The 27,548-nt window shown below is 57.1% G+C and overlaps 1 protein-coding gene across 1 annotated transcript in view; it reads right to left on the bottom strand.

Annotated features, from left to right (window-relative positions):
* ITGA11 (integrin subunit alpha 11) overlaps nucleotides 1-27,548 on the bottom strand; it is a 100,931-nt gene that overhangs the window by 27,184 nt on the left and 46,199 nt on the right. The window contains exons 3-12 of the mRNA XM_002718168.6: nucleotides 23,848-23,948; nucleotides 21,463-21,554; nucleotides 18,600-18,714; nucleotides 16,066-16,193; nucleotides 12,815-12,963; nucleotides 8,319-8,463; nucleotides 7,751-7,916; nucleotides 5,230-5,300; nucleotides 4,318-4,462; nucleotides 1,484-1,632 (exon numbers count right to left, since the gene is read on the bottom strand). Of these exons, the coding sequence (XP_002718214.4) occupies nucleotides 1,484-1,632; nucleotides 4,318-4,462; nucleotides 5,230-5,300; nucleotides 7,751-7,916; nucleotides 8,319-8,463; nucleotides 12,815-12,963; nucleotides 16,066-16,193; nucleotides 18,600-18,714; nucleotides 21,463-21,554; nucleotides 23,848-23,948 (1,261 nt within the window). The remainder of the gene's footprint in view (nucleotides 1-1,483; nucleotides 1,633-4,317; nucleotides 4,463-5,229; nucleotides 5,301-7,750; nucleotides 7,917-8,318; nucleotides 8,464-12,814; nucleotides 12,964-16,065; nucleotides 16,194-18,599; nucleotides 18,715-21,462; nucleotides 21,555-23,847; nucleotides 23,949-27,548) is intronic.

The raw sequence follows: 27,548 nt of genomic DNA on the forward strand, positions 1-27,548 counted from the left end.
AAGGGGTAGGAGAACACGCGGGAGCCCCACACTGCTGCGGGGAGAGAGAAATGGCCTCATTATGCAGGGAAGGAATGCGAGTGGCTGGCCCAAGGTCAGACGTCTGGGCCCTGCCAAGCTGGGGCTGTCTGATGCCCGGGCTCATGACTCCTGGAGGAGAGTGTTCCAGAACACAGCCATGCTCAAGCATCAAAGCTTGTAACTGAGGAGAAAGATGAACGAGAGAGAGAGAGAGAGAGAGAGAGAGAGAGAGAAACTCCTGAACACGGTGCGGGGAGAGGGAGACGCTCCTACAGCCGGAGCCAGGCAGGCTGGGGCGGGAGAGACGGGTCTCAGTCTGTGGCCTCAGCTATGTGGGTCACAGTGATTTGGAATCCACTTAATTCAGCTGCCTTCAGCACTGTGGTTTCGCGTTCGGATGTTGGAGGAGGAACCGGCTAGGAAAAATGTCCTAAAACCATCAGCAAATTCCCTCCAGCTCTCAAGGTCTAGTGCTTGATTCCAAAAGTGCCGGCCCAGGGTGGGGCATGGTGTGGGCAGACCCTGGAGTGCCAGCGCCCGTGGGGTGCAGGAAGAAGGACGGCAGAGTTAGACCCACGAGGATACCATCCTCAGTGTGACAAATGCAGCAGAGGCTCTGGGGAGCTGAGGACAACAATGAGGGCCAGACTGGGCTCCGCTGGGGCCCCGGGGGTCTGCATGATGCCAGCCTGGAGGAGCCAAGGTCAGGATCAGCGCCATATGCCAGTCCCACCCAGAGGCCAGGATTCTTAACCTGACCTCGCCATGGGGCTGCCGCATGGCTTCCCCTCACTTTTCCTCGCCACTAATGTCTTATTTTCTGATCTCTTCGCCGCCACCAACTCTGTTCATGGCTCCCAGTTGGAGGTCTAGCCTGAGCCACTGAGCACCACGGGCCGGGTGCCAGCCCCACACCAGGCAGGTGTCGGCACCATCTCCTCCCAGGAGCAGGGTGGATGTTGGTATGGAGGCCGCGGTGAGTCCGTGGCACCCTGCTGTGGGTGGGTGGGTGGGTGCAGAACTCCGGCCACTTTGGGCAGCACGCTGGCCCCTCTAAGATGCCCGCACAGGGGCAGCCCAGGCTGGATGGCCATGACCTAGATGCCATCTGGAGCTCTGGAGTGAGGGGAGGGGGCTGGTGGGAAGGAGCAGAGGTCTAGCACTTGCCCTTCCCCCAACCCCAAGACAAGAGTTCCAGGAAAAGTAGGCAAGAAGTTCTTCTGGGATCTCCCTGCTGGAGGAGGGACCAGGCGTGGTGCTGGGGGAGGGGTAGGCTGGAGCACCTGCAACCTGGGTGCCAATGAGGTCCATGCTCCCCATCAGGAGGGATGCTTGTAGGTCAGGGGCCTTCCTGCGGAGAGGGAACAGGTGAGTTCCAGGGGCCCCTGGGCCACCTGTGCCCGCTGCCACTCCCTGTGGGCTGCCTCCCGTCTTCCCTGCCCCAGGCTCCCCCGCCTGTTACCTGCTCGCCGCGCAGAGCCTGGTGGATGGTGAGGTTCCGGTTGTTGTGCATCGTGAACAGGATGACTTTGCCTGTGTGGTTGAACCGGGGGGCTCCGGCCACGTACACCCGCCCCTGCCTGGAGGACACGACCGATGTCACCGTGTACCCTGCCACAGGAGGAAACAGGCTGGTCTCTGGCGCCTTGTCCTGGGCAGGCCTTGCCTGGGCCTGGCTCAGGGCTTGGCTCCCCAGAGGACGGGCCTGGGACGGAGGTGGCTCCGGGGCAGGCTAAGCAGGTGCGTTCATTGTGGGTGGCGGTTCCCAGGGACGGCTGGGCCTGGGACACGGGTGTGGAGGGTGGGGCGGACTCCCTGCACCTGACCCCTGCTGGAGGAATAAAGGAAGCCATGGAGGGCCATGAAAGGGAGCTGCCAACCTGGAATGTGTACGTCCCAGCCCCAGCTCATGGGAGCAGTGCGGGCCGAGCCACACTTCATTCCAGACTGGGCAGGCCCCGCCAATCAGTGTCCACGCTACGTCCCCACCTCCTGCTCCGTGTTGGCCCCAAGTTGCTCTACTCCTGGAGTCTTGGGGATTCTTGCAGCCCCAAGGCTTTGTACACTAAAAGGAGGAAGCTCCCAGGCTCCTGCCGGTCCCCTGGCCCCTGCCCTACACACCTCACTGGAGAGGAAGAAGCTTAAGCCCCGAGGCTTCTTTGGAAGGGCCCCCAGCCTGTGCTGTGCTGTGGCTGAGCGTGCAGGTCCCCGGAGGTGAACGTGCAGTGACCAGAAGTCTCACTTCCTGCCAGCCGATACTGGATGCTGGATCCCGACTTTGAGATGGGCACCCGGCTTTGTCGGCAGTTCCTGAGCTGCTTCCGGGGAGATCAATGTGTCCTTCTGCTGTGTGTGTGTGTGTGTGTGTGCAGGGGTGCACCTATGCACATGTCCTGTGTGTGCAACACTGGCACTTGGGTCACACCTGCAGCTCCCAGAGAGGCTGTGGGATGGGTAAACTAGCGGACTCAGTGCCCAGGAGCGTGGTGGGTACAGTAGGGGGCGCTGCTCTGGCTCCCAGCACACTTATGACTCTTGGAGGTGGATTCTGGTCAATGGGGCCTCGGAGGTCCAGGAGCCCAGGGCAGTGAACTTAGAGCAGCCGCAAATAGGTGGTGGTGGTGGGCTCAGCCTTGTGGACAGTGTGAGGGCTCTCCCCAGCTGGGCCCGCAGGGACACTCAGTTGGCCTTGGACTTGCAGATTTCTCCAATGGAGGGAGGCTGGGCCAGGCCCGGGGACGAGGGTCCCGGCAGCGGATGGGGGCTGCCACTCTGAGGGCGTGGAGCTTCCTGCTCTCTAGCCGACTACCAGCTGGCTGTGCCTGGGGTTCCCTTGCTGGTTCTTTGGCGCATGGGCAGGGCTCTTCGGGAACTGGCCCAGCCTCCCTGGGGCTGGGTGAAGGAATGGGGGCAGAGCCTGGCCTGAATCCAGGTGAGCCAGGCCTCTCTGTATCCTCGCTCCAAAACTTCCTCTCTTCTCTGCCTGGGGAACCAGGCGGTTACTGCCCCAGGGGAGAGCCCAGAAGGAGGAGGTGGAGGGAAGGTGTGGGTTCTCCCAGGACCTGCCCAAGGCAGTGACTGGGGTTAAGGAGTTACAGTTGGGCTTCCTGGAGTGGGGGAGGGGTCTTTCAGCCTGGCTCTGCCCCTGCTGGGTCTTCTGGGAGGAGCCGGAGGCCAGCTGTGCTGGGCCAGGTGTGCCCTCACTCAGTTACCTTCAATAGCTCCCTACTGCCAGACCTCTTAGCCTGGCATTCAAGGCCTCCTGCTGCAGCTGTCCTAACCTGTGTCCGGAACCCAAACTGTGTCCAGAACCTGCCAGCACTCCCCATCCCTCCCTCCTTTGCTTGGCCAAGCAGAGGCTGTAGCACGCACCCAATGGGGCCCCGCGTGTGCCAGCCTGCTGCCCACGGCCTCCTGCATCCTTCCCCCACCACAAGCGGCCCTGGGACACGGCTGCTGTCACCTGCCTTGCTATTCCATGCTTTGGGGCACCCACACCTCAAAGTGATCAGTGCTTGCTTCCTCGCCTGCAGGGCAGGACTCAGCATTTGGGGGGACCCAAGAACATCCAACCGATGCTAGAGAAAGGGGCGCTGGCCTTTACCCTGTCTGTGTTTTCCCAGCGTGGGCGCCTTTGGCCATGCAGGGACTCCAGCCTCTCCTCCTTTACCTGTGCTGTGTCCCAGCTCTTGCCACTCTTGTGCGAGGGTTATCTGTGCACAGGTGTCTCTGCCGCCCACTGGCCGGGAAGCAGCCCGAGGGTGGGGGCCGGGACCTGTCCACCACTGCACCTGACAGTAGGTGCTGTTCTGCACAGCCTGGGTTTAACACCTTGAGCATGAGAGGGAGCTCGGGCCCCAGGGCCGGGGCTGCAGGCAAATTTCTAGAGCTCTACTCCTCTGAATGTTGTCGCATAGCTCCCAGATTCCAGCATTTTGCACTGTGCTCAGCTGAGGGTCCCAAGGTTGGGGGATGGAAGTGGGGGTGACCATGGTGGGGGCAGCACCGTGGGCCAGGTATGAGGCTGAACCGCTGAGGGATGAAGGCAGGACTGGGACGGTGCTAAGCTTGAATGGCCGACATAGTCTGGTGGCAGCAGGTGCAGCACAGTTCAGACATGCAGGGGCGGCCTGTCGTTTCCTGATGTGCCAGGCATGGGCGGGGCCATGATGGACAGGAAACGGTGCCTGACTCCAGCCCCCGGGTGGAGCGCTGAATCAGCACTCTGCCCCCCACCCCACCCCGCTGCCCTGTTCGCCCCCAGCCGCCAGCCTCCTCCCAGGGCCTGGCTCGTACCCAGGTATGCGCCGTGGTTCTTGAGCTCCTCGGGGAACTCCTTCAGGTAGGACTCACGGTGCGGGATGACCTTCCCGCCGCTCGTCTCCTTCAGCACAGCTCCGTTCCAGTCGTAGGCGCCCACGGCTCCCAGCAGAACCCCGTCCTGCCATGGAGGGGCCACACGTCAGCTCCCGTCCCCGAGCCACACCTAACTTCCGGGTGGGACTCTTGGCTTTGCAATGAGCCGAGGAGACCTCATTCCATCCATCGTTAGCACGAGATAGGTCAAGTTGATCCCAAGGAGAGGAATTTAGGAAACAGAGAATGTTCTAGAAAAAACTGCAAATCCAGCACCAAACCTCTATTCCCCCGCTGGGTTACAAAACTCCTCTAGGAAATCTCTCATTGCCACCCCTTCCTTCTGTCAGCCCTTGCTTGGCTCTGGGGAGATTGTCCTCGCCCTCTTGGATAAGAAAGGAATACTCAAGACAGAGAGCAGCAGCTCATACGTATCAAGGTGGTACATCCAATCAGGGAAAGCCACAGCTGGGTTTCTTTAGACTGCCATGGAGGCCAGCAGAAGCCGTGCGAGGAAATGAGGTTTACCCAGACATCTGCAAGACAAGGCAGGGTCAGGCAGGGGAAGAGCTGGAGGGGAAGCACTAGAAACAGCTCATGCAAAGGTCCTGAGGCTGGTGAGAGTTTAGAGCTTCTGTTTGGTGGGGCTGGAGCAGTGAGTGAGAGTGGGCAGAGAGGCTGGAGGTAAGGCCAGACAGGTAAGCCAGGGTCCCATCTCTGACGGTCAGGTCTGAGAGATCCCGGGAAAGACGGGCGGATGTGCGAGCACACGGAAGGCGGGAGAGACCCAGCGGGCTGGGAAGGGCAAGTGTGTGCAGGTGGGAGACAGGGAGGGCGGCTCCCAAGCCCTACCTCCACCACATGGGAAGAAAAGCCCGTCTGAGACATCTCCAGTCCAAAGGAGGTTTCGTTCTTGTTGGTGCCTGAAACAGAGGGACGGAAAGGCGTCAGCTCTGTCCTAGCTGCTTAGTGCAGGCCGGTGCCTGTGTCCCAGGGGCCTCTTCCGGTGGGGCGGAGCCCCCCCCCCCCCCGCAACACCATCCTGATAGCCTGGTTTATTTATTTATTTTTAGAAAGGTTTTACTTAATAAATATTAATTTTATAGGTACAACTTTAGGAATACAATGGTTCTTCCCCCCATACCTGCCTTCCTACCCCTACTCCCATCTCACCTCCTACTCTCTCTCCCATCCCATTCTTCATTTAGATTCATTTTTCATTATCTTTACATACAGAAGATCAACTCTATACTAAGTAAAGATTTCAACAGTTTGCACCCACACAAGTATAAAGTACAGTTTGAAGACTAGTTTTACCGTTAATTCTCATAGTACAACTCATTAAGGACAGAGATCCTACATGGAGAACAGGTGCACAGTGACTCCTGTTGTTGATTTAACAATTGACACTCTTATTTATGATGTCAGTGATCACACAAGGCTCTTGTCATGAGCTGCCAAGGCTGTGGAAGCCTTTTGAGTCCACAAGCTCTGACCTTATTTAGACAAGGCCATAATCAAAGTTCTCTCCTCCCTTCAAAGAAAGGTACCTCCTTCTTTTTTTTTTCTTTCTTTCTTTTTTTTTTTTTTAATTTGACAGGTAGAGTTTTAGACAGTGAGAGAGAGAGACAGAGAGAAAGGTTTTCCTTTTCCGTTGGTTCACCCCCCAATGGCTGCTGTGGTCGGTGTACTGCAGCCGGCGCACCGTGCTGATCCGAAGGCAGGAGCCAGGTGCCTCTCCTGGTCTCCCATGCGGGGGCAGGGCCCAAGGACTTGGGCCATCCTCCACTGCACTCTTGGGCCACAGCAGAGAGCTGGACTGAAAGAGGAGCAACTGGGACTAGAACCGGGCACCCATATGGGATGCCAGCACTGCAGGCGGAGGATTAACCAAGTGAGCCATGGCTCCTGCCCCCAGGTACCTCCTTCTTTGATGGCCCGTTCTTTCCACTGGGATCTCACTCACAGAGATCTTTCATTTAGATCATTTGTTGCCATAGTATCTTGGCTTTCCATGCCTGAAATGCTCTCATGGGCTTTTTAGCCAGATCTGAATGCCTTAAGGGCTGATTCTGAGGTCAGAGTGCTGACAGCCTGCTTTGTTAGGTGGACCATGCACCTACTCGGTGGCCACACGTGAGCCATCCACTGCTTTGTGGAAAGGGCTTGGGACCAGTTAGGTTCCAGGGTGCAGCTACTCCAAGCCTGTTAAAATGGGGAGGGAAGGGGCTGAAGAAAAAGTGCATAGTGGTAAATAGTGTGCATTGCTGGCAGCAGATGGAATTTTCCACCTTGTTCATTCCTAGTAATCACCAGATTTGGTTGCAGTCGCCAATGGATGGTTCCTGAACCTCAGATCCACCCCCAGGAGGGAGGTCTGGCCTCTGCACCCCCCCCCCACTTGTGCAGGATAAGCTCCTCCCCCTGGAGGCTCCCTGCACATGTCCTGGGAGCTCACGTCCTCGTCACTGAAGGTGACTGCCATGGAGAGGAAGCGCGCTGACCTGGCTGTTTCAGTTCGGGTGGGAGCAGCACAGCTCACCACACACAGTTTGTACTCATAGATCCTTGCTCTCGAGGGCCATTTTTGTCTCTTTCTGTGTGGCTGCAGCTGTCGATGGCAAAGCACTGGGGACTTCTCAGGCTTTGGGACACTGACATTCTATAATCCTCCCCTCTGCCCAAAGCCCTGTATGGGGAGGGCCCACTACCATACTCTAGGGTGCAGATGGGCTCTGCACAAATCAAAGATGCAGCTCAGGGGCCGGTGCTATGGCATAGCAGGTAAAGCTGCCACCTGCAGTGCCGCATCCCATACCGGCACCGGTTCGAGTCCCGGCTGCTCCACTTCTGATCCAGCTCTCTGCTATGGCCTGGGAAAGCAGTAGAAGATGGCCCAAGTCCTTGGGCCCCTGCACCCACATGGGAGACCCAGAAGAAGCTCCTGGCTCCTGGTTTTGACCTGGCCCAGTCCCAGTTGTAGCTGTGCAGTGGATGGAAGACCTTTCTCTCTGTCTCTCCCTCTCTTTGTCCGTAACTCTGCCTCTCAAATGAATAAGTAAAATCTTAAAAAAAAAAAAAAAAAAGAAACCCAATTCCTTGAGCCATCACAGCTGCTCCCGGAGTGTGCATAGCAGGAAGCTAGAGTCAGGCTTGGAGGCCGGACACAAACCCCAGCACGCTGACAGGGGCCGCAGGAGTCTTAGCCGCCAGACCGAACCTTCGTTCCAGTTCCCGTGAATTTTGCGCAGTCCCCTGTGTCTCTGGGGAGGGCTCTTGTGAATCCACAGTGCTCTGTGGGACTGGATTCTCTGTGGGTTTTACCTGGCACAAGCCCAGGACGGCCCAGCCCCTGCCCGCACCCGCTGCTCACCTTCCAGGCTGAAGATCCTGTCCCCCAGTGCGTCCACGATGTCCTTCAGGGCCGCCTCGTCCGTGACATTGAAGAAGTGCTTGTCATCGGGGTCGCTGGCGATGTATTTGATTTCATTTAGAAAAGTTTCCGGGTTGATGCCCCTGCGGTTGTAGTAGCCCAGGACCTGCCAGGGGACAGGGGCAGGGGCGACAAACCGGGACATGGCGCAAATTTCCCCACGTGGCCCCGGCCCTGACCCCGGGGGGCTGCAGTGTGGGCCGGAGCCAGGGCTGCACCGCGGCCACGAGCGTTCCTGGGGTGCCCTTTGCACTTTGAAACTGAGTCTCGGCGGCAAGGCGAGGCCCCAGTGCCGAGCGAGGGCTCTGCGAGGCGGGGACTTGGGGTGCTCTCAAGTTTGAGATTCAAGACCCCCCACCCGCCAGCAGTGGGAGAGAAAACCCCCTACGACTCTTGCGGATAGCCCTGAGCGGGGCTGGCAGGAGATTCCTAATTCTTCGTTTTTGGGAGGCTCCCGGTGGTGGTGGTTGGGGGCAGCCAGCAGCCCTCGGGCGGGGGCGGCACTCACGGCCACTGCGTATCTGGTCACGTTGTCCCTCTCGCTTTGCCGGATCACCTTCTTCAAGTCAGGGCTGTCGTGGGACTCCCCGTCCGTGATGACAATCATCACCTTCTTGGCTCCTTTCCTTCCACCTTTCTGGAAAGCCTCGGAGCTGGGAGGAGAGCACAGGGCGGGCTCCCTGGAGGAGGCGGTGTGGTGGGGCAGCCCCTGGCCGCTCTTCCAGAAACCCAGACCGAGGCCCCTGGGAGAACCTGCAGGCGTCGCTGGCTGGGCTGAGATGCCCAGGCTGCCTCCCAGGCGGGTTTTGCACCTGCTCATCTTTCAGGCTGACTTTGGGGTCTTGGCCTTGATGGTTGGGGTGGGCAGAGGAGATGAGGAGGATGTGGGAGGCGAGTGCAAGGACAGAGGGCAATTTCTGGAGGAGCTAAGTCAGTTGTTCAAAAATCCAGGTGCCATGCATCTGGGAAGGCAGAAGATGGCCCCCAAGGGGCTGGAGCTGTGGCATAGCAATGGGGCACCAGCATCCCAAATGGGTGCCGGTTCGAGTCCTGGCTGCTCCTCTTCTGAACCAGCTCTCTGCTATGGCCTGGGAAAGCAGTGGAAGATGGCCCAAGTGATTGGGCCCCTGCACCTGTGTGGGTGACCCGGAAGAAGCCCCTGGCTCCTGGCTTTGGATCAGCCCAGATCTGGCTGTTGCAGCTACCTGGGGAGTGAAGCAGTGGGTGGAAGACCTCTCTCTACTTCTTTCTGACCCTGTCTCCTGTAAGTCTACCTTTCAAATACATAAATAAATCTTTAAAGACAAACAAACAAACAAACAAACAAAGGCCCAAGTACTTGGACCCCTGCCTGCTACTCATGTGAGAGACCAGGATGGAATTCTTTGCTCTTGGAGGTGGTCTGGCCCAGCCCTGGCCCTGGTGGCTGGCTAGGGACAGAACCGGGGGGTTTGGAAGATCGACTCTCTCTCTTTCAAATAAATAAATTTTAAAAAGCATCGCACATTAAAATCTCCTGGAGGCTGTTTCTGAGATCCCGTGGTGCCAGCCCCCATCCACCCAGGAGATCAGAAGCTCTGGGGTGGGGGTGGGGGTGGGGGGTGGCCAGGGGTCAGCGGTTTTCGGAAACTCCGCTGAAGCTCCAGCGCTGAGAGCTGCTCCCCTAAGAGCTGCAAAGCGGAGGCGCCCGGGGAACGCAGCATGTGGGCGGTGCCAACCCATAAATCACGTGTGAAGAGGGGCGATGACTAATTTGATTCATTTGGGGAAATATTCAACGTCAGCTTCCACGAAAAGGACTCTCCTTTCTCATCTTTTATTTTGTTTTGTGTCCAGAGCTTGACCGAGCTGCTGGTGATGAGCCGCCAGAGGACAGCTGAACACAGCAGAGGGGCTGGCAACTGGTCTACAAAGCGGGCCCAGTGGCTCCTGCACCATCACTGGGCCCTGGTGCCAACGCCCCCACTATGGTTAGGACGTTCAATGCCCCCAACGGCTCTCGTGTTAACGACTCGGTTCTTAGGATGGCGCTACCGGGAGGCAGGGGAGCCTTTGCAGGAGGCCCTTTGGGCACACCCCATGCCCTTGGAAGGTGGGTCTCCAGCAGAGTTGTTCGGGCAGCCTGTGTTTGAACCCATCCAGTCTCCTTCTGCTCCGGGTTGAGATGTGTCCTTTTGTGCCCGTGTCCGCTACTCCCTGTCCCTTGCGATGTGATGCTCTGTGCCACCTCAGAACTCCACCAGAAGAACAGCGTCTCCAAAGGCTGAACAAACAGGGTCTGCCTGAGCTTAGACTGTGAGCTCCAGAACCATGAGCCGGGATCAACCTCTCTCCTCTATAAAGCCTGCCTGGACGAGGTTCTCAGAAGCCGAGTCTGCCCCAGCAGGTGGAATTTTCCAATGGGGTTCTAGAAATAAGCCTTACTCTTGGATTCTCCAGTAATTCCTCCATGGTCAAGCAGGAAGGACAGGCCACCGAGTTAAGCTCCCTGGAGACTGGTTAAAGGGCCATGGGCTTTGGTTGCTAGGGGTCTCTCTAAGGACGAGGCAAACTCATGGGCTGCTGTGTATGATTTAGATGTTGAAGAATTCACGAAACCTGGAATGAGTTAGTCTGGAGCATCTTCAAGCTACCAGGAAAGGGGAAAAACCATCTGCAGCTCTCTTCGCAGCTCTGTGATATTCGGGGTGTGTTGACTTTACAAAACCCCAGTGCTAGGACGAGCTAAGCTGCACGCTGCACAGGCTCGCCAGCGTGATGCGAGCGGGAAAACTCGTCTGTCCTCCAAAGGAGATCCTAGAAGCTTCCATGACCTCACTAAAGGGCCAGGCCCAGGAACGAAACTCCAGACAGAGAAGCATAGCAGGGGAAAAACAGATTTCTGCTTTATCTGGAGACCAGAAAAATTCCAAGAGCATGGAATAGTGTGAGTATCAGCAGGCACCATCAGATTTTAAATTGTGGCTTTGGACTGAGTTCAGAGACCTGGCTCTGGGCCTGGCTCAGCTGGATTACGAAGTCCCAGAAGGCACCAGGTTCTACAGAGATGCAAGCGTGATCCCCGGATGTTGAGAGCGCCTGGGGTCTTCCGTCTGCACTGGCTCCCATTTCTCTCGGGGATAGCCCAGGCTCTGCCCAGGGGCTGCGCTGGGCTGTGGGATTTGGCCCCAGTGCCTGTCTGAGCCCCTCCACGCACCCTTGGTTGGTTCTGGACAGCGCCGGGCACACTCGGAGCCTTTGTTGCAGGCTGCACCCTCTGCCGAGTGCTCCCTCCCAGCTGTCCCCTCCGCCATCACCCTCATCTCCGTCACATCGGTCACCTCTCAGCGAAGCCTTGCCTGACCACCCTGATGCCCTCACTGAGTTAGGGGTAGGGTTCCCATGTGTCTGAGCTCCCATCAGACTGTGAGCCATCAAGGTTCCCAACCCCTCAAGTTCAAGCTCATTAACAGAGGTACAGAAAAAAAAATAACCCATTCCAAATAAGCAAGTGGGGAGAAGGAAACTTTCCCCTTAAGAGGCACGGGCTGCAGTTTGGGAGGTGACCTGGGCAGGCAGGGAAGGTCTGAGACTTTGACTTGAGGGGAAGATTGCTGCCCAATGGCCTTGAGTCACCGAGGGCTCAGGCCGCCGGGTGAGCCACGTGCACACTTGCCCTGAGGTCAGAGGGCTGCAGAATGAGACGGGCTCAGGGGGCTTCACCCCAGGGTGAGTCAGTGAGCTTCCCACTCGGGGGAGGGTGGCCCACAGCTTCTATGTCACAAGGGTCTCAGGTCTCCCCCCAGAGATGGCAGCATAGCGAAACAGCCCATTCCTTAGGGGGCTAAGTGAGGCAGCCCCCACTCATTCAGGCAGGAAAAGCTCGCAGGTTTTATCGGCAAACAGAACTATGCTGGTGGAGCAGCAGCTTCTATCACACAGAGGTGGGGGTGGGGCAGTCTTCATCTTCCCACCGCATGACGTCATGACACAATGAGATAGCTCTGACGCTGTAGAATTCTGCCGAGTGCATCCATAGATCCTATGTGAGATGGCGCTGTGTGTGGTCTCCATGAATGTGGCAGAGTCCACATTCACAGGCGGTTAAAGTCTAAATGCCTCTGCCATGGTTGTCTTAGGAGCTTAGGCTTTGGCTCAAGAAATTTTTTTTAAAGATTTATTTATTTGAAAGGCAGAGTTGCAGAGAGGCAGAGACGAGAGAGAGAGAGAGAGAGAGAGAGAGAGAGAGAGAGAGAGAGAATCTTCCATCTATCCGATTCAGCTCTCTGCTATGGCCTGGGAAGGTAGTAGAGGATGGCTCAAGTCCTTGGGCCCCTGCACCTGCATGAAAGATCCGGAAGAAGCTCCTGGCCCCTGGCTCCTGGCTTTGGATCAGCTCTGCTTCAGCCATGGCAGCCATTTGGGGAGTGAACCAGCGGATGGAAGACCTCTCTCTCTCTCTCTCTCTCTGCCTCTCTGTAACTCTGCCTTTCAAATAATAAATAAATACATCTTGTTTTTAAAAAGTGACCTTGCTGTCCCTCCATCAAGAGGCCGGATCCGTCTCTCTGCCACCTCAATCTGGCCTGGCCTTCGTCACATGCCTGTAGAATGGGGCAGAAATCTCACTCTGGGACTTGGAGGCTGGGTCACCGGTGGTCTCCAGGACCTGCCGAGGACTCTTGGGAAGCTCCTTCTGGGGACAAATCCCTCTCAGAACCCAGTTGCCGCACTTGGAAAACCAAGCCACAGGACCATGTGTGGATGCTCAGCTCATCCATCGCCCACAGCCGGCACCAGCTGTCAGCCACACGCAAGCGCCATCTTGGACGCACAGTGCATACCAAGCTTCGGATGACAAGAGCCCCAGCTGGCACCAGCCCACGACCACATGAAAGGGCCCAAGAGGTAGCCAGCAGAGCCCAGCTAACCCCCGGAGCCTGGAGGGGTTCCTACATTTTGTTACATAGTAACAGGGAGCTAGAAATGGGCATATATATATATATATATATACTTTTTTTTTACCGAGCAAATTCTATGCCAAATGCTGTCCGGGTCTCCGTTCCTCCTCTCTGCTCGATGTGGCTGGCAGCTTCCACCACGTCCTTCACAGACTTGTAGTCATTGAGGTGGAACTCATGGACCGCGTCTTCCCCGTACTGCACAACTCCAACCTGCAGATCAGACGAGAGCAGGACAGAGCATCCGGGCACCTGGAGACGCCTTGAGATGAGGACTGCCCCCCGCCCGGGGTGGGGGTGGGGCTGTTTCCCTGTCTCTGACGATTCATGAGCCAGGAGGGCTGAGGGCCTTTCCAAGACGGTGACTACAGGGGAAAGTTCCCAGGAGGAATCGATGGCTTGTTGGGACCAGTGGAGAGTGTGTGTGTATGAAGGCGCGCTCACAGCTCATGGATGGACAGGGGCTTGTTGCAGTGGTTAGCTGGTCTCTTGGGACGCCTGCTTTCCCTGTTGGAGGGCCTGGTTTGAGTCCCAGCTCCTCCTCTGACCCCAGCTTCCTGCTAATGCACACCCTGGAAGGCTGCAGGTGATGGCTCAAAGTACTTGGATCTCTTCCACCCACCTGGGAGGCCCAGATTGAATTCTGGCTCCTGGCTGCAGCCCCAGCTGTTGTAGGCATTTGGAATGTGAACCAGCAGATAGGAGCTGTGTCTTTCTGTCTGTCTCTCTCTGTCTTTCAAATAAATTAAAACCAGGGGCTGGCGCTGTGGCGCAGTAGGTTAATCCTCCGCCTGCAATGCCAGCATCCCATATGGGGGCTGGTTCGAGTCCCGGCTACTCCACTTCCGATCCAGCTCTCTGCTATGGCCTGGGAAAGCAGTAGAAGATGGCCCAAGTGCCTGGGCCCCTGCACCCACATGGAGACCAGGAAAAAGCACCTGGCTCCTGGCTTTGGATCGGCGCATCTCCCGCCATTGCGGCCATCTGTGGAGTGAACCAATGGAAGGAAGACCTTTCTCTCTATCTCTCCCTCTCACTGTCTGTAACTCTACCTCTCAAATAAATAAATAAATAATCTTTAAAATAAATAATAAGATAAATAAATAAATAAATCAGTCAAAACTTTAAAAAGGTTCATGGAAGATAAGTTCATTTTAGTACAAAAACATTTTGAAACACATGCATGCAAACGAGGCATTTTCAGACAATTCAAGAGAAATGTGTATTATAAAAAAAAAGCTATACTTGGGGTTTGCATTGTGGCAGAGTAAAACCTGCAGCACTGGCATCCCAAGTGGGTGCTGATCTGAGTCCTGGCTGCTTCATTTCTTTCTCTCTCTTTCTCTCTCTCTCTTTTTAAAATATTTTTTGGAGCTTACTTCAATTTTTTCCTCCAAGATTTGTTTATTTGAAAGGTAGAGTTACAGAGAAGCAGAAGCAGAGCGGGGGGCGGGTGTCTTCTGCTGGTTTGCTCCCCAAATGACTGCAATGGCTGGAGCTGGGCAGATCTGAAGCCAGGAGTCAGGAGCTTCTTCCGTGTCTCCCATGTGGGTGCAGGGGCCCAAGGACTTGGGTCATCTTCTACTGCTTTTCCAGGCCATGGCAGAGAGCTAGATCGGAAGTAGAACAGCCGGGACTTGAACCGGCGCCCATATGGGATCCTGGCACTGCAGGCGGCAGCTTTATCCACTATGCCACAGTGCTGGCCCCTGCTCCGTTTCTGGTCACTGCAGCCATCTGTGGAGTGAACCAGCAGATGGAAGATCTCACTTTCTCTCTCTCTGCCTCTCTCTATGTAACTCTGACTTTCAAGCAAATAAATACAACTTTTAAAAAAATCTGTAGGTGGATTTCAATTTATTTTGCACCACAATAAACTTGTCTTTAAAATCCATTTTCCATGAGCTTTTTGAAGTCTCCTGATAGAGAAGGGAGACTTTGTGATTTAACAGAAGGCCAAGTGGGTTATGTTTCTTTCCTAGAAAGAGAGAAGTCAAGGAGAACATGGAAGCTGAAATTTCAGGAACTGTGTCGGTGGGACGCACAAGGTTCAGGCCAAGCCCTGAACGAAAGGCTCCTTAAGTTTTGGAAGAGACAAGATCCTTCTATCCCCGAAGCTGATCAAGTGTCGGTAGCATCAGCTGCTTCCAAGTAAACAGAAACCGTCAAGCCGGGAGTCGGGATAGGAACAAGAGCTGTGGCCGTCAGAATGCACACGGGCCAGGCGCCCTTCTGTGGCTGGACCCTCAGCCAGGAGGCCCTGAGTGTGGCCTCCCAGGGGGGATGCCTTACGTCACCAGTGAGTCTACCTTCTTTTTTTCTTTTTAAATTTTTATTTATTTATTTGAGAAGTAGAGTTACAGACAGAGAGAAAGGTCTTCCATGTGCTGGTTCACTCTCCAGATGGCTGCAATGACTGGAGCTGGGCCTCTGAAGCCAGGAGCCAGGAGCCAGGAGCTTTTTCCAGGTCTCCCACATGGGGGCAGTGGCCCAAGGACTTGGACCATCCTCTGCTGCTTTCCTAGGCCACAGCAGAGAGCTGGATTGGAAGCAGAGCAGCCGGGACTAGAACCGGCATCCATATGGGATGCCAGCACTGCAGGCAGAGGATTAACCTACTGTGCCACAGTGCCAGCCCACACTCTCTTCTTAATAACTCTAATTGGTCCAAGTGATTTCTTAGATTGTCTTGGAATCTGCCACCTCGCATGAAACATCTCTTCCCTGGTCCTTGTTTAGCCAAAACATGGAAAACTTTTTTAAAAAAATTTTTTTATTTTATTTTATGACAGGCAGAGTGGACAGTGAGAGAGAGAGATAGAGAAAAAGGTCCTCCTTTTCCATTGGTTCACCCCACAATGGCCGCTGTGGCCAGCGCACTGCGCTGATCCGAAGCCAGGAGCCAGGTGCCTCCTCCTGGTCTCCCATGCGGGTGCAGGGCCTAAGCACTTGGGCCATCCTCCACTGCACTCCTGGGCCACAGCAGAGAGCTGGACAGGAAGAGGAGCAACCGGGACAGAATCTGGTGCTAGAACCCGGGGTGCCGGCACTGCAGGCAGAGGATTAGCCTATTGAGCCGCGGCGCTGGCCCAAAATAGGGAAAACTTGAACCCTCTTCAGACAGGCTGTGTTTCAAATGTTACCACCTCCCTAGCCTTCTCGGCGAGATCAATCAGCTCCTTGCTGTGCCCCCCAGAGACGGGTGTGTGGGTACCATCGCCTGTGCCTTTTCAGTGAACGTATCTGCCTGGGGCTGGGGATGGGGGTACGGTCCCGTTCAGATGGAGCCGGAAGAGCCCCGGAGGGAGGACTCACCTGGATCTGCCCAGGGCCGATGTAGAACTTCTTGAGGATGTTGATGAGGAAGTGCTGGACCTCCACCCAGGGGTAGATGCTGTTGGAGCCATCCAGGACAATGACGATGTCCATGTAGGTCTGGCACCCTGGGAAGTGGGGACAGGGTCATGGCTACCTGGCGAGCCACTGTCTGCAAATCTCGGCTGCTTCAGGAGATTAGGGAAAAGCATGATGCTAAACCTGGGAGATCCCCCAGGCCAGGGAGCCTCTTGGGCCGGGCGTTTACTTGGGCAACATGAAAGATGAGCCCAGGGGTTCCTGGTTCGGTTCCCCCACTCCACTGGCCGTCTGCACGCGGCTGAAATTAAGCCTGAGCATCTCTGCTCCCAAGCAGGCGCGGACTGCCAGTCACTGGTCAGTTCTGAGGCCCCATCGGACCGTGGTGTCATTTGTTTTGCTGTAACAAGTGGGCTGGCATTAATCATTTTCCTCCTGAATGAATGCACCTTACTTTTTCTGAGGGGGCACGGGGTAATGGCCGGGGGCATGGAACCTGGCATCCCACCTTCTGCCTCCTGGCTTTGCCACACCTTTGCTATGTAACCAGGGCTGCCATTTAGCTCTCTGCCACAGTGATCTGTTCAGCGCAGAGGCAGGGTTAGGGGCAGCTGTCACGAGGAACTAATGCGAAGATGCTTCTAAGTGGCGGTGCACAAAGCGACGGCTCCAACAAGCTCAGCCCAGGCCATTTTCAAGTCTTTTAGAGCAAACCGCCCAGGTCAGTGGCTCTGACATCATCAGGTCAAGCCTTTATCTCTGCTCTGAACAGCAAAGCTTCTCTATATCTTTGTAATAACACTACCCAATTAAAAGGGACAACAAAAATCAAGCAAGAAAACTAATCAAAGGCTGATAACCACAACAAACATAAAAGAAATCTCATCTAAGGACTAAGCAAGTTCTGTTTGCCAATGCCCCCGAGCTGTGTCTGGCCTCTGCTTATTTTCCTGGAGGATTTTCCTTCTGCTACACACAAGGCTGCGGGGAGCCCTCTGTGTGGCAGCCACGCCCCCAAGGCTTGCCCCACCGAGGGACTGGGTGTTGGAGTCAGCCCTCCCTCACTGGAAGGCGCTCAGCCACGCAACTGCTCCCACTGCACCCCGTGTATACGGTGTGTGTCCGGCAGGTCTGCACTGTTGCAGGTGGGTTCAGCTCAACACCTGTGGACTGAGTGCCTCCTCTCGCTCCCGGGACTCTGCAAGCTGCAGGCAGCCAGGGGGACCCAGACAGAAACGCCTTTATTCGGGGGAATGTATGACCTGGTGGAGGGGCCAGGCCTCTCATTTATATGCATGCTTTACTGTTCAAATGCATGCATTGTTGCTGATTTCTTCCTCCCAATTTCAGACTTTTCTTTTGAAGACACCTTGGGAAGAACCTGGCTTTGGGTCTGTGGTTCCTAAGCACGACCAGACACTTCCAGGGGGAACTCACACCCACACAAGCACACACGTGTGCACACACATGAACTCACACATTTGCATGCACGTGCACACACACATATGCACACGCACACGCTCGCTCTTGGGGCCACGGGGAGCACCGTGGAGCCTGCGCTTGGGCAGCTCACGGCAGGGGAGTCCTGCAGCAGAACAGGGTCAGGGAGCCGTTGACGGCCCCATCTCAGCCTGTGGAGAACCGCAGCCCAGGGCGGGCGGGACCTGGCTCCTGGGGGGGACCCCGCATGCCCTGACCTTGGACCTCCCACCCCATGCCCAGGCGCCATCTCCCTTGAGCATTGCGTGTGAGTTGACAGCACACCGTCTCGTGCCCTAAGATCACTTTCCAGCCCCTGCTGCACGACGCTTGCTCCGCCTGCCTCCCCCAAGCCCCGCCCCGGCACCGCTGACTGGGCCTGTTGTTCGGAGGTGCTAATCCCCTTGCTCTCCATAAAACGGGCAGCAGCGGCTGGGGTGATGGTGCTCAGCCCAGCGACACGGGGAGGCTCCGAGCCAGGACGTCTGGGCTTTGGGAGGCACGGCCTCAGCGTGCGTTTCCCAGGTTTTCTTGGTGGGTGGTGAGGGGGAGGTTTTGTGACCCAGGAGGCTCTGAGCAAGCTGGGAAGAACTCCCTGGAGCAGGAGCACTGGCTGGGTGGCCTACATCTACAGGGCCCTGCATAGCATCAGGAGCACCACTCACACTATAGTCTAAGTGAATGATGCTTCTAGAATTGTGAGTGCACAGCCTGGCTGCTGTACCTGCTGACCTTGTGGGTTTTCCCTGTGAGCCTTCTTTGATGCCAGGATTGTCCTGCCAACCTTAGCTCGTTTGCTCTCCACCATCACATGGGGCAGAGGGTGGCCAGGGTGAGGGCCTCCACAGAAGCCCAGAGAGGGGAAGCGACTCTTGCAGGGTGTTCCAGATTGCTGGGCAGGGCAGGGCTGATGTCCCAATCCTGCTTTGTAGCCGCAGGAGAGCAGTGATCACAGCCCCGAGCCCCTCCGTACTGTCCAGCGCTCAGCCCCACCCTGCAGAGTCGGAGCCACTTACTTTGCAGGGCCGGGGCCACGGTCTTGGAGAACCGGAAGTTGGAGTTGACTCGCGAGCACATCCCCGTGGTGTAGTAGGAGCTGCCGCACTCGTGAGACCAGAGCGGGCTGCAGGCCTGCGAAGCACAGTGCAGACCCCCGGTCAGCGGGGTGGGGGTGGGGCCTGTGGGGGGTGCTCAGGCCCACTGGCCTGCAGCCCATCCCCAAGCTCCACCCCCCAGGTGGACCTCCTGTGAGTGAGTGCTGAGGGTCTTCCCTGAGCCTGCCTCAAGCCTCCCTTGTCCCGTGCCCAGGCCCCTTGGTGTCAGGTGTGAGGGGGGTGGCTGGTCTTGGGGTCCCCTTGTGCCATTTCCCCGAGGCCCCATTTAGGGCTGTGGGGCTCCTTCATCCCCCAGTCCCCTTTCCGTCCATGGCAGTGACCGTCCCAGGGTCCCCAGAACAGCTTCTTGGGTTGAAGAACTCCTGACTGTCCTTACTGGAAAAACTCCCAGGATGGAGGCCCAACCCCCTGCTGTGGCCCTTCTTAGGGAACGAAGGCAGAATGCCTCTTTGCCTGTGAACTTGGCTACCAAAAACATGGACGTCGGCCCCTTGTTCGGGGGTTGAGTGATGAGCTCCTATGGGGCGGAGTCGTTGAGACGGAAGCCCAGCTCCAGGCCTCCTGTTTGCCCTCCTGCCAGAAGCCCAGGGTTGAGTCTGGCTCTGTGGTTTCCTTTGGTTTCAGGGAGTAATTATTCTACTCCCAAACCCTTTCTTTAACTAGCTCCCTTTTTTCTTTTTTACCTTGATCTCAAAGACTGTGTTTTATTTGTGTCCTTTGTTGAAGTTCCTCTAAATTATTTTCGGAAGTGGGGGAGAATAAAGAATGGCTAGATCAGTGGAGAGGGATGGATGGGCAGGTGGGGGGATGGATGGGTGGGTGGGTGGACGGGTGAGTGGCTGGGTACATGGATAATTAGAAGGGAGGATTGGGGCTGGCGCTGTGGCGAAGTGGGTTAACGCCCTGGCCTGAGGCACTGGCATCCCATATGGGTGTTGGTTCTAGTCCCAGCTGCTCCACTTCTGATCCAGCTCTCTGCTGTGGCCTGGGAAAGCAGTGGAAGATGGCCCAGGTCCTTGGGCTCCTGCACCTGCGTGGGAGACCTGGAAGAAGCTCCAGGCTCCTGGCTTCGGATTGGTGCAGCTCTGGCCATTGCGGCCAGCTGAGGAGTGAACCAGCAGATGGAAGACCTCTCTCTCTCTCTCTCTCTCTGCCTCTCCTTCTCTCTCTGTGTAACTCTGACTTTCAAATAAATAAAAATAAATCTTAAAAAAAAAGAAGGGAGGATGATGGATGGATGGGGGGGTGGATGGATGGATGACGGATGAATGGATGGGTGCATGGATGGATGAGTGCATAGATGGGTAGATGGATAGTTAGAAGGGAGGGTGATGGATGGATGATGAATGGATAGATGGGTAGGCAGATGGATGGATGGATTGGTGGGTGGATACATGCATGGATGGATGGATGGACAGATAGATGGATGGATGGGTAGGTGGATATATGTATGGATGTGTGGTAAATGGATGAGCAGGTGGATGGTTGGATGACTGGATAATTGGTTGGGAGGATGATGGATAGGTGGATGATGGGTGGGTAATGATTGAATTGGAAGATGAGTAGATGGACTATTCATAGACAGATGATGTATTGGATGAATGATTGGATGGATGGATGACTGGGGGGATGGATGACTGGGGGACTGACTGCTGAATGAGTCAGTTACTAGGCGGGTGAATGAGTGAGTGAGTTAACAGAGGCCGTTACTATGAACCAGGAATCAGCCTCACAGAGGTCCTAGCGGACGCCTCTTGAGCCTTTCTGTGCTCGTGAAGTAGCTGACGTCAGGTTATAGGGAATGTGGCAAGGAGATTCCATGGGAAAGGGGCCAGGGACAAAGGCCTGGTGGATGTGGACATGGATGGGGCCAGGGTTCCTGCCCCGCCCTGGACTGGGGAGGAAGAAGGGCTGTGGGCTGAGCACACAGGTCACCTTCTAGGTGTGGCCCTGGAAGCACACGGTGTCCTCAAGTCCCCATGAGCCCCATCCCCTTGGCCTGGGGTCTGCGGCTCCAGGCCCTGTTGAGTTTCATCTTCTGCCGAAAGGGATTGAAGGACAAGAGTGAGGAGTGGGTGGCACGAGCCTCCATGTGAGAATGGGTGGTGCTTTGCATTGCGCTTTCTGGGACGGTTTTCTCTCGCGGCTGTTTTGAGGAACCGCCAGCCCCAGCAGGCTCGTGTTGGAAGCCTCACACTCAGGGCGGTTCCCCCCGCACGGTGACCTGAGCAGGCAGTGCCGAGGGATGCGGCTGCCCCCGCCCCTGCACCTGCAGTGTGCCCAGGCTGCCAAGTCGCCCCTGCTCACTTTAGACATCACTCATTTGCCATCGTCTCTGTCCCAGCCAGAGGGTGGGTCCCAGCAGGGCGGGCGCTCCGTGCACTGGGATGAACACACACTGGGTGTTGAAAACCCACTGGCTGTTTAAAGAGACAAGTGCTTCTACCCCCTCTTCCCTTTCCTCTGCCCCAGAAACCCAGCTTCCCAGGGGCAGGGGTCACACCCCCTCCCTATTATTATCTTCATTCCTTCTTGTCCCTTTTCTGGCTGTCCCCAAAGCCCCCCCCCCCCCACACACACACAACAGGGCATGGGCACAAAAGGGCTCAATCCTTTTCTTGCCAGGGCCTGGGCATCCAGAATGGCAAAAGCAAGCAGCATGCGGAAGAGCCGCTTACGGGAGCCCTGGGGCTGGCAGCCCGTGGAGGGGCACGTGTGAGGGGCAACGTCACCCCGCCCCCCGCTCTCTGGACCCCGTGCTTACCAGGAAACTGTTGTCCTTGGGGTTGGTGGCAAGGCTGAGGCCCAGGCGCATGTTGTCCTTCCGCTCGGACACGTTGGACAGGGTCACCCTTCCTGGGGGTGGGGCGAGAAGCTCAGCCTGGTTCCCCACTGCCTGCCCCCCACCACCCAGGGTGCCCGCAGCAGGGCTGGGGCTGGGCAGTGCCGGCCCTGATTCTCCGCCCCTCCGGGGCTTGTTATGTGAGTGTGTGACAGCAGGGTGCAAAGCCAGAGTGTGCCAGTCCCGACCTGCCGCCAGGAGAACCCAGCTCTTCTCATGGGGGTGGGGCAGGGAGCCTCAGCCCAGCCTGGTTCACCCTCTGCCCGCGGCTGCAGGAGCTTTCTGGAGGCTGGAGGTGGTGGCCTGGCTTCCATGGGTGCAGGAGCAGAGGCCAGAATCCCGAATGCAGGGTAGCTGGGTGGGCTGGGGGTGGGGCGGCTGCATTTGTTGTTTGCCCCTGGGAGCTCCCTCAGTTTTCCCAGTGGCTCCCTTTGGACCCAGCAGCCCTTAGCCTGGCCCTGGATCCCATGACCACCCCAGCCCCCGCCCCTCCTTTAAAACCCCGACTTCCTCCAGACATAGAGAAGAAGGTCTCCAGGGACAGGCTCTTTCATACTCAGGTGTGAATGACTGTCGCCCGCTCAGCCTTCCCCGTAGAGAGAATAGCCCTGGCGTGGGCGTGGCCTGGCGCCTGGAAAGGCCACAGGGAGCCCAGACTCTGTGTTCTTGCCCCGGGGTTCAGCTGGCTGATGGGCGTCCTGCCTGCATTTTCTTCCCACCACGTGACGCCCCACCCCCCCAGCCCACGCCACCGCCCCCTGCCTCCTGGGAGGACGCCCAGCTCAGAGCTGTTTCCTGGGGTCCGGTGGTGTTAGGTCTCCTCCTCCCCCTGCAGGGAAATGAGCTCCGCACTGGAAACCAGGACAAGACAGGAAAACAAAAGGATGGTTTGCTGTCCATGCCTTGCCCGGACCAGGGTGGCCTGGACCCCGAACACCACCCCTGCCTCTCCCAGCATCCTCCTGGCTCCCTCTGCTTGAACCACATGGCCCTTCCTCCTATTCTCCAACAGCAAACCTGTTCTGACCTCAGGACCTTTGCACTTGCGGCCTTCCTGTCTGCAATCTCCACCCCTTCTCACCCTTTGCTGGCGTGTTTCCTGCTCTGAGAGGCCCTCCCTGGCCCCTCCCCACCCCTCTATGCCACAGTCGCTCCGTCACAGAACCCTGGCATATTGCACAGCGTCTGTCCCCACCGCAATTATCCTGCCTCCTCATTTGTCACTTCTTGTCGCCTCCCAGCCGAGCCCTTGGCTCCCAGCAGAATTCCCTGCACGGTGTTGGGAATTCCAGGTGCTGCTCATCAGGGCTGGAGTAGAGCCAGAGGGGATCCCGGGGGTCTTGAGTCCAGCCTCCCCACTTTACACACGAGCAAACGGAGCCTCAGAGAGGGGGTGTGAGCTCCCCAGAGACACACAGCCAGGAGCCCATTCAGCTGGAAGGGAAAGCTGGTGCTCACAGAGTGGCGATGACCGTGAGCCACAGGCCACCAGCTCCCTCGGCAGCTCCTTGCTGCAGTTTGAGCCCCTACAATGCTGGGTTTCGGACTCCCCACCATGTGACGCTGCACCATGTGACGGACAGCTGGCCACCCCAGGCATGGGAGTTCTTGTGACTTCCTCTAGGATGCCGGCCTTTGCAGCCCTCTGCATGCGTAGATTTTTTGAGGACTTGGCAAGCTGCAGGGTGCTCACAGCATGGCCCTACTCCCTGCCACAGAATATGCTGGAAAACGCTTCTCTTCAGCAGAGGCAAAAGCTTTGCTTCGGGAAGGCAGTGCTGTGCAGCGGTTAAGGGCTTGCGGGGACTATGGACTGGCGTCCCGGCTCTGCTACCCCAGGTGGGTGCCCCCAGGCAGGCCCCTCACCTCCACACACTCACTGCTGCCGGTCTCATCCAGGTGTCGTGAGATCGCAGCTGGGATGGAATGAGCCCTAAATACCTACGAGTGCGCCAACCAGCGCCTGCCACATTGCACGTCACCCAAGACACGTGTATGTTGGCTGCCGCTGTTACCCCAAAGCAGAAAGAAGGCAGACAACGGTTTACTGCAGCCACAGGAGAAAAGCCCAAGTTGAAGGGCAGTGGAGGAGCTGGAAAGAGCAATGGCCAGGACCCTGGAGACCTGGGGTTGAGCCCTGGCCAGGCTCTGACCGGCCTGTGACTGTGGGGAAGCGGCTTCCTCATCTGTGAAGTGGGAGCAGTGCTGTGAGCTGGGATGGGGGCAGCGGGGAGGCGCCAGTGTGACCATGACCATGGATGTGGCTGGGGGGTACCCTGTCCTGGACGGGGAGGGGGGCGCACTTACCCAGGTTGAGCTTGGTGCAGTTCCCGTGCGTCACTGGACACTTGTACACGTCACCCGTCTTCTGGTGGCCATTGGTTTCCAACGGGGCACCTACCACCAGCCTGGGGAGGGAGAGAGGGTGAGCGAGGATGCTGGGGCAGGCGGGAGGGGAGCCTGGGGGAAATCCTGGTGCAGGGACCACAGACGGTCCTTGGGAGGAAGACTGGGCATTCAGTACTCAGTCCCGGGGCTGGGGCTGGGGTCTGGGGGTTCAGGGCTGAAGAATGCAAGGGTCCTGTGATCAATGGTTTGCAGGCAAGTCTGGCAGAACAGGGGGCAGTGCTTGAACTGGATTTTTTTGCCTAAAATCTGTTTTTATTTATTTCAGAAGGGAAGACAGGGAGAGAAAGAGAGAGAGAGAGAGAGAGAGAGAGAGAGAGAGAGAAGAGGACTTCCATCCTTTGGTTTGCTCCCCAGATGCCCATAACAGCCAGAGCCAGGCTGAAGCCAGAGCCTGGAACTCAGTCCAGGTCTCCCATGTGGCTGGCAGGGACCCAACCCCTTGAGTCATCAGCTGCCGCCGCCAGGATGTGCATCAGCAGGAGGCTGGATTGGAAGCAGAGCTGGGACTCAAACCAAGCACGGCTGGTGTCCTGAGCCATGTCTGACCCATGGTGCCAAGCAAGCTGGGTCTTAACAGATGAAGACGAGTTTGTGGAATGGTAAGAGGGTGGCCACACAGTCAGCACAGGCAGAGGTGCCATGCGCTTGCGCTCGGAGCCATTCTTCTTGGCCTCACAAGGCAGGTTTCCTGCAGGTGGGTCCAGGGTGGGGCCCAGGATGGGCAAGGCAGCCCAGGAGCTAAAAAACAGCCTGGGGCAGCCACGCAGCCAGGCCTCTGCCTCCAGCCTGAGCCTCTGTGACCTTATTTGGCAAAGGCATCTTTGCAGCTAGAATTAAGCCCACAGGTTCAGATCGTCCTGGATTCTCTCGTGCACCCTACGGGCAATGCCAAGTGTCCTCCTGAGAGACTCGGGGCGTGGAGGACCTGCAAAGATGGAGGCAGAGGCAGGGAGGAGGAGGCTGCTGGGGGTGGGGGGCAAGGCTGCCTGGAGCCACCGCAAGCCCAAGAGTCACCGAAGGCTCCGCCGGGAGCTTGGGTGGGAGCGCGCACGGCTGTGGCTTTCAGCCTCCTGGCTTGCGATCCTGGCTACATCAGGGAACGGCTCTCACCCGCATGCAGACCTGGTCCTGCTTCTGGGGACAAGGAGCGGCCACTGCCTCCTGCGCTGGGGGTCTGAGGGAATTCCCCCTCCCTTGCCAGGGCCCTAGGCACTGTCCATCATGCTCCCATGCTCCCTCCGTGCCCCACCCCCCTCCGCCCTGGGCCCATTGGAGGGCAGCACCCACAGGGGTGGCCTGGGGTGGTCCAAGGACACAGTGGGAGCCCCTGTGTGGCCTGAGCTGCAACCCTTCGGTGCCCACCTGCCATCTCTCTGGCATACCTGGAAGCCCCAGGCCTTGGAATCCTGTCTGTCACACTGTGTAGGCTCGGATGGCTCATAATGACTCAAGAATGATAACCTGGGGGCCAGCGTTGTGGCTCAGTGGGTTAAGCCACTGCCTGTGATGCTGGCATCCCATATGGGTGCCAGTTCGAGTCCTGGCTGCTCCACTTCCAATTCAGCTCCCTGCTAATGCACCTGGGAAAGCAGCAGAGGATGGCCCAAGTGCTTGGGTCCCTGCACCCACCTGGAAGACTTGGATGGAGTTTCTGGCTCCTGCCTTTGCCTTCGACTAAATAAATAAGAGAGGAAGGAAGGAAGGAAGGAAGGAAGGAAGGAAGGAAGGAAGGAAGGAAGGAAGGAAGGAAGAGAGACACGCAGTTTTTGCTGGGACCAGTGGAGGCACTGCGGCATGCCTCAGCCCCATAGCTCTTCTGGATTCTAAGGGATAAAGAAAAACAACCATAGAGGCTGGCGCTGCAGCTCACTAGGCTAATCCTCCGCCTGTGGCACCAGCACTCCGGGTTCTAGTCCTGGTTGGGGCACTGGACCTGTTGCTCCTCTTCTAGTCCAGCTCTCTGCTGTGCCCCGGGAAGGCAGTGGAGGATGGCCCAAGTGCTTGGGCCCTGCACCCGCATGGGAGACCAGGAGGAAGCACCTGGCTCCTGGCTTCGGATTAGTAGCAGCTATTTGGGGGGGTGAACCAATGGAAGGAAGACCTTTCTCTCTGTCTCTCTCACTGTCTAACTCTGCCTGTCAAACAAACAAACAAAAAAACCCATAGAGTTTGGGGCACAGAGACAGGTGAGACATTTGGGGAGAACGAGGTTTCTGGAGGCCTTTAAACTCCCTTCCGGAAGCTTCTCACCACCCAGCAGCACAGCCTGGGGAAGGCACCCTTGGATGTTTCCTGCCTTCACAAGGTCAAGTGGAACCAACCCAGGAAGGAGGCTGAGGACTCCCATGGCCCCTGCAGCCCCGCCCCCGCCCCGCCCCGCCCCGCCCACCTCGGCGGGGTCAGGAGAGGGAGCCAGGGCTGAGCGGCCAGTGAACGGAGCTCTGTTTGAAATTAAGAGTGTGTGAAATCAGAGCTGAGCTTTCTCCCCCGGGGAGCCAGATAATGACAGATTCTAAAAATAGCCCCCTATTAAGCACGCCTAGTTTTGACTGGCAGGAATTAATTGGTCCCATAAAATCGGTTTGTCTAGACGGACGTGAATGTTGACTACTTGGTTCTGCGAGCCATGGTGTGGTCAGGGCTGCTTCATTTTTTCCAGCCAGAAAGAGAGGGAGAGGAGGGAGGAGAGAGAGAAAGAGAGAGAGAAGGGAGAAAGAGAGAGAGAGAGAAAGGGAGAGAGAGGTTGGTCAGTGAGTAAGGGGGCCTGGAGCTCCCTGCTTGCTTTCTGGTGCCCGGGGTCTGTGGTATGGGGCCACGTGTCCCCGAGGCGCCCCCTGGTGGACACCAATGCTGCCTGGGGCGGTGCGCCCTGGAAGAGGTAGGTATCTTTGGGGTGCCCCCTCACTGGGTGCCTTTGGGAGAATCAGGCATGGAACATTCCAGATTAGAAGACCATGGCCATGTTCTACAACAGCTTTCCCCATGTGTCCTGTAGAAAACCCCAGAGCCTGACATGGGCAGATGCCCCGCAGCCTGTCCCGTCTCACAGAGGACAGCCCTGAGGCCCCAGGGGCCTACTTGGAGGGGCACCCGGGGGATGGAGGGATCCTTGGCTCAGGCACAGAGCTGGGTCCTCGTCCTGGTTCTGTCACCAGCCGGCTGTGTGACCTTGAGACGTCATTTACTTTTCCAACACTTGCTTTTCTTGGCCGTGGAATGGGTTGACTATCCCTGCCTCCAAGGGCCACTGTGGAAGGTCACAGATGATAAAATCTTTGGGAAACAGGAGGGGCCACACCTAGGCGAGCGATGCAGGAAGATGGGTGGCTTCCCAGAGGTCAGGTGCCCTGGCCGTGACCAAGATGGGACGGATGGGCAGCCAGTCCACTGGGCCGCTGTGACCCTGAAGCCACAGAGAGCCTGGGCTGTGTCTTCTTCAAAGGCCGGGAGCTGTCCCTACTTCCCACCTCCATCCTCCAAGCCCTCCTTCCCCTGGTGGTCCTTGGCACTTATGTCCCCATAATATGGATGCAGAAACTGAGGTCCCAAACAGAGGAGCTGCCTCAGGTCCCTGGATGGCACGGCGTCCCCTGTGTTGC

Source organism: Oryctolagus cuniculus, chromosome 12 (genome assembly GCF_051225735.1).
Source record: "Oryctolagus cuniculus isolate XC-2025 breed Fujian yellow rabbit chromosome 12, ASM5122573v1, whole genome shotgun sequence".
NCBI lineage: Eukaryota > Metazoa > Chordata > Mammalia > Lagomorpha > Leporidae > Oryctolagus > Oryctolagus cuniculus.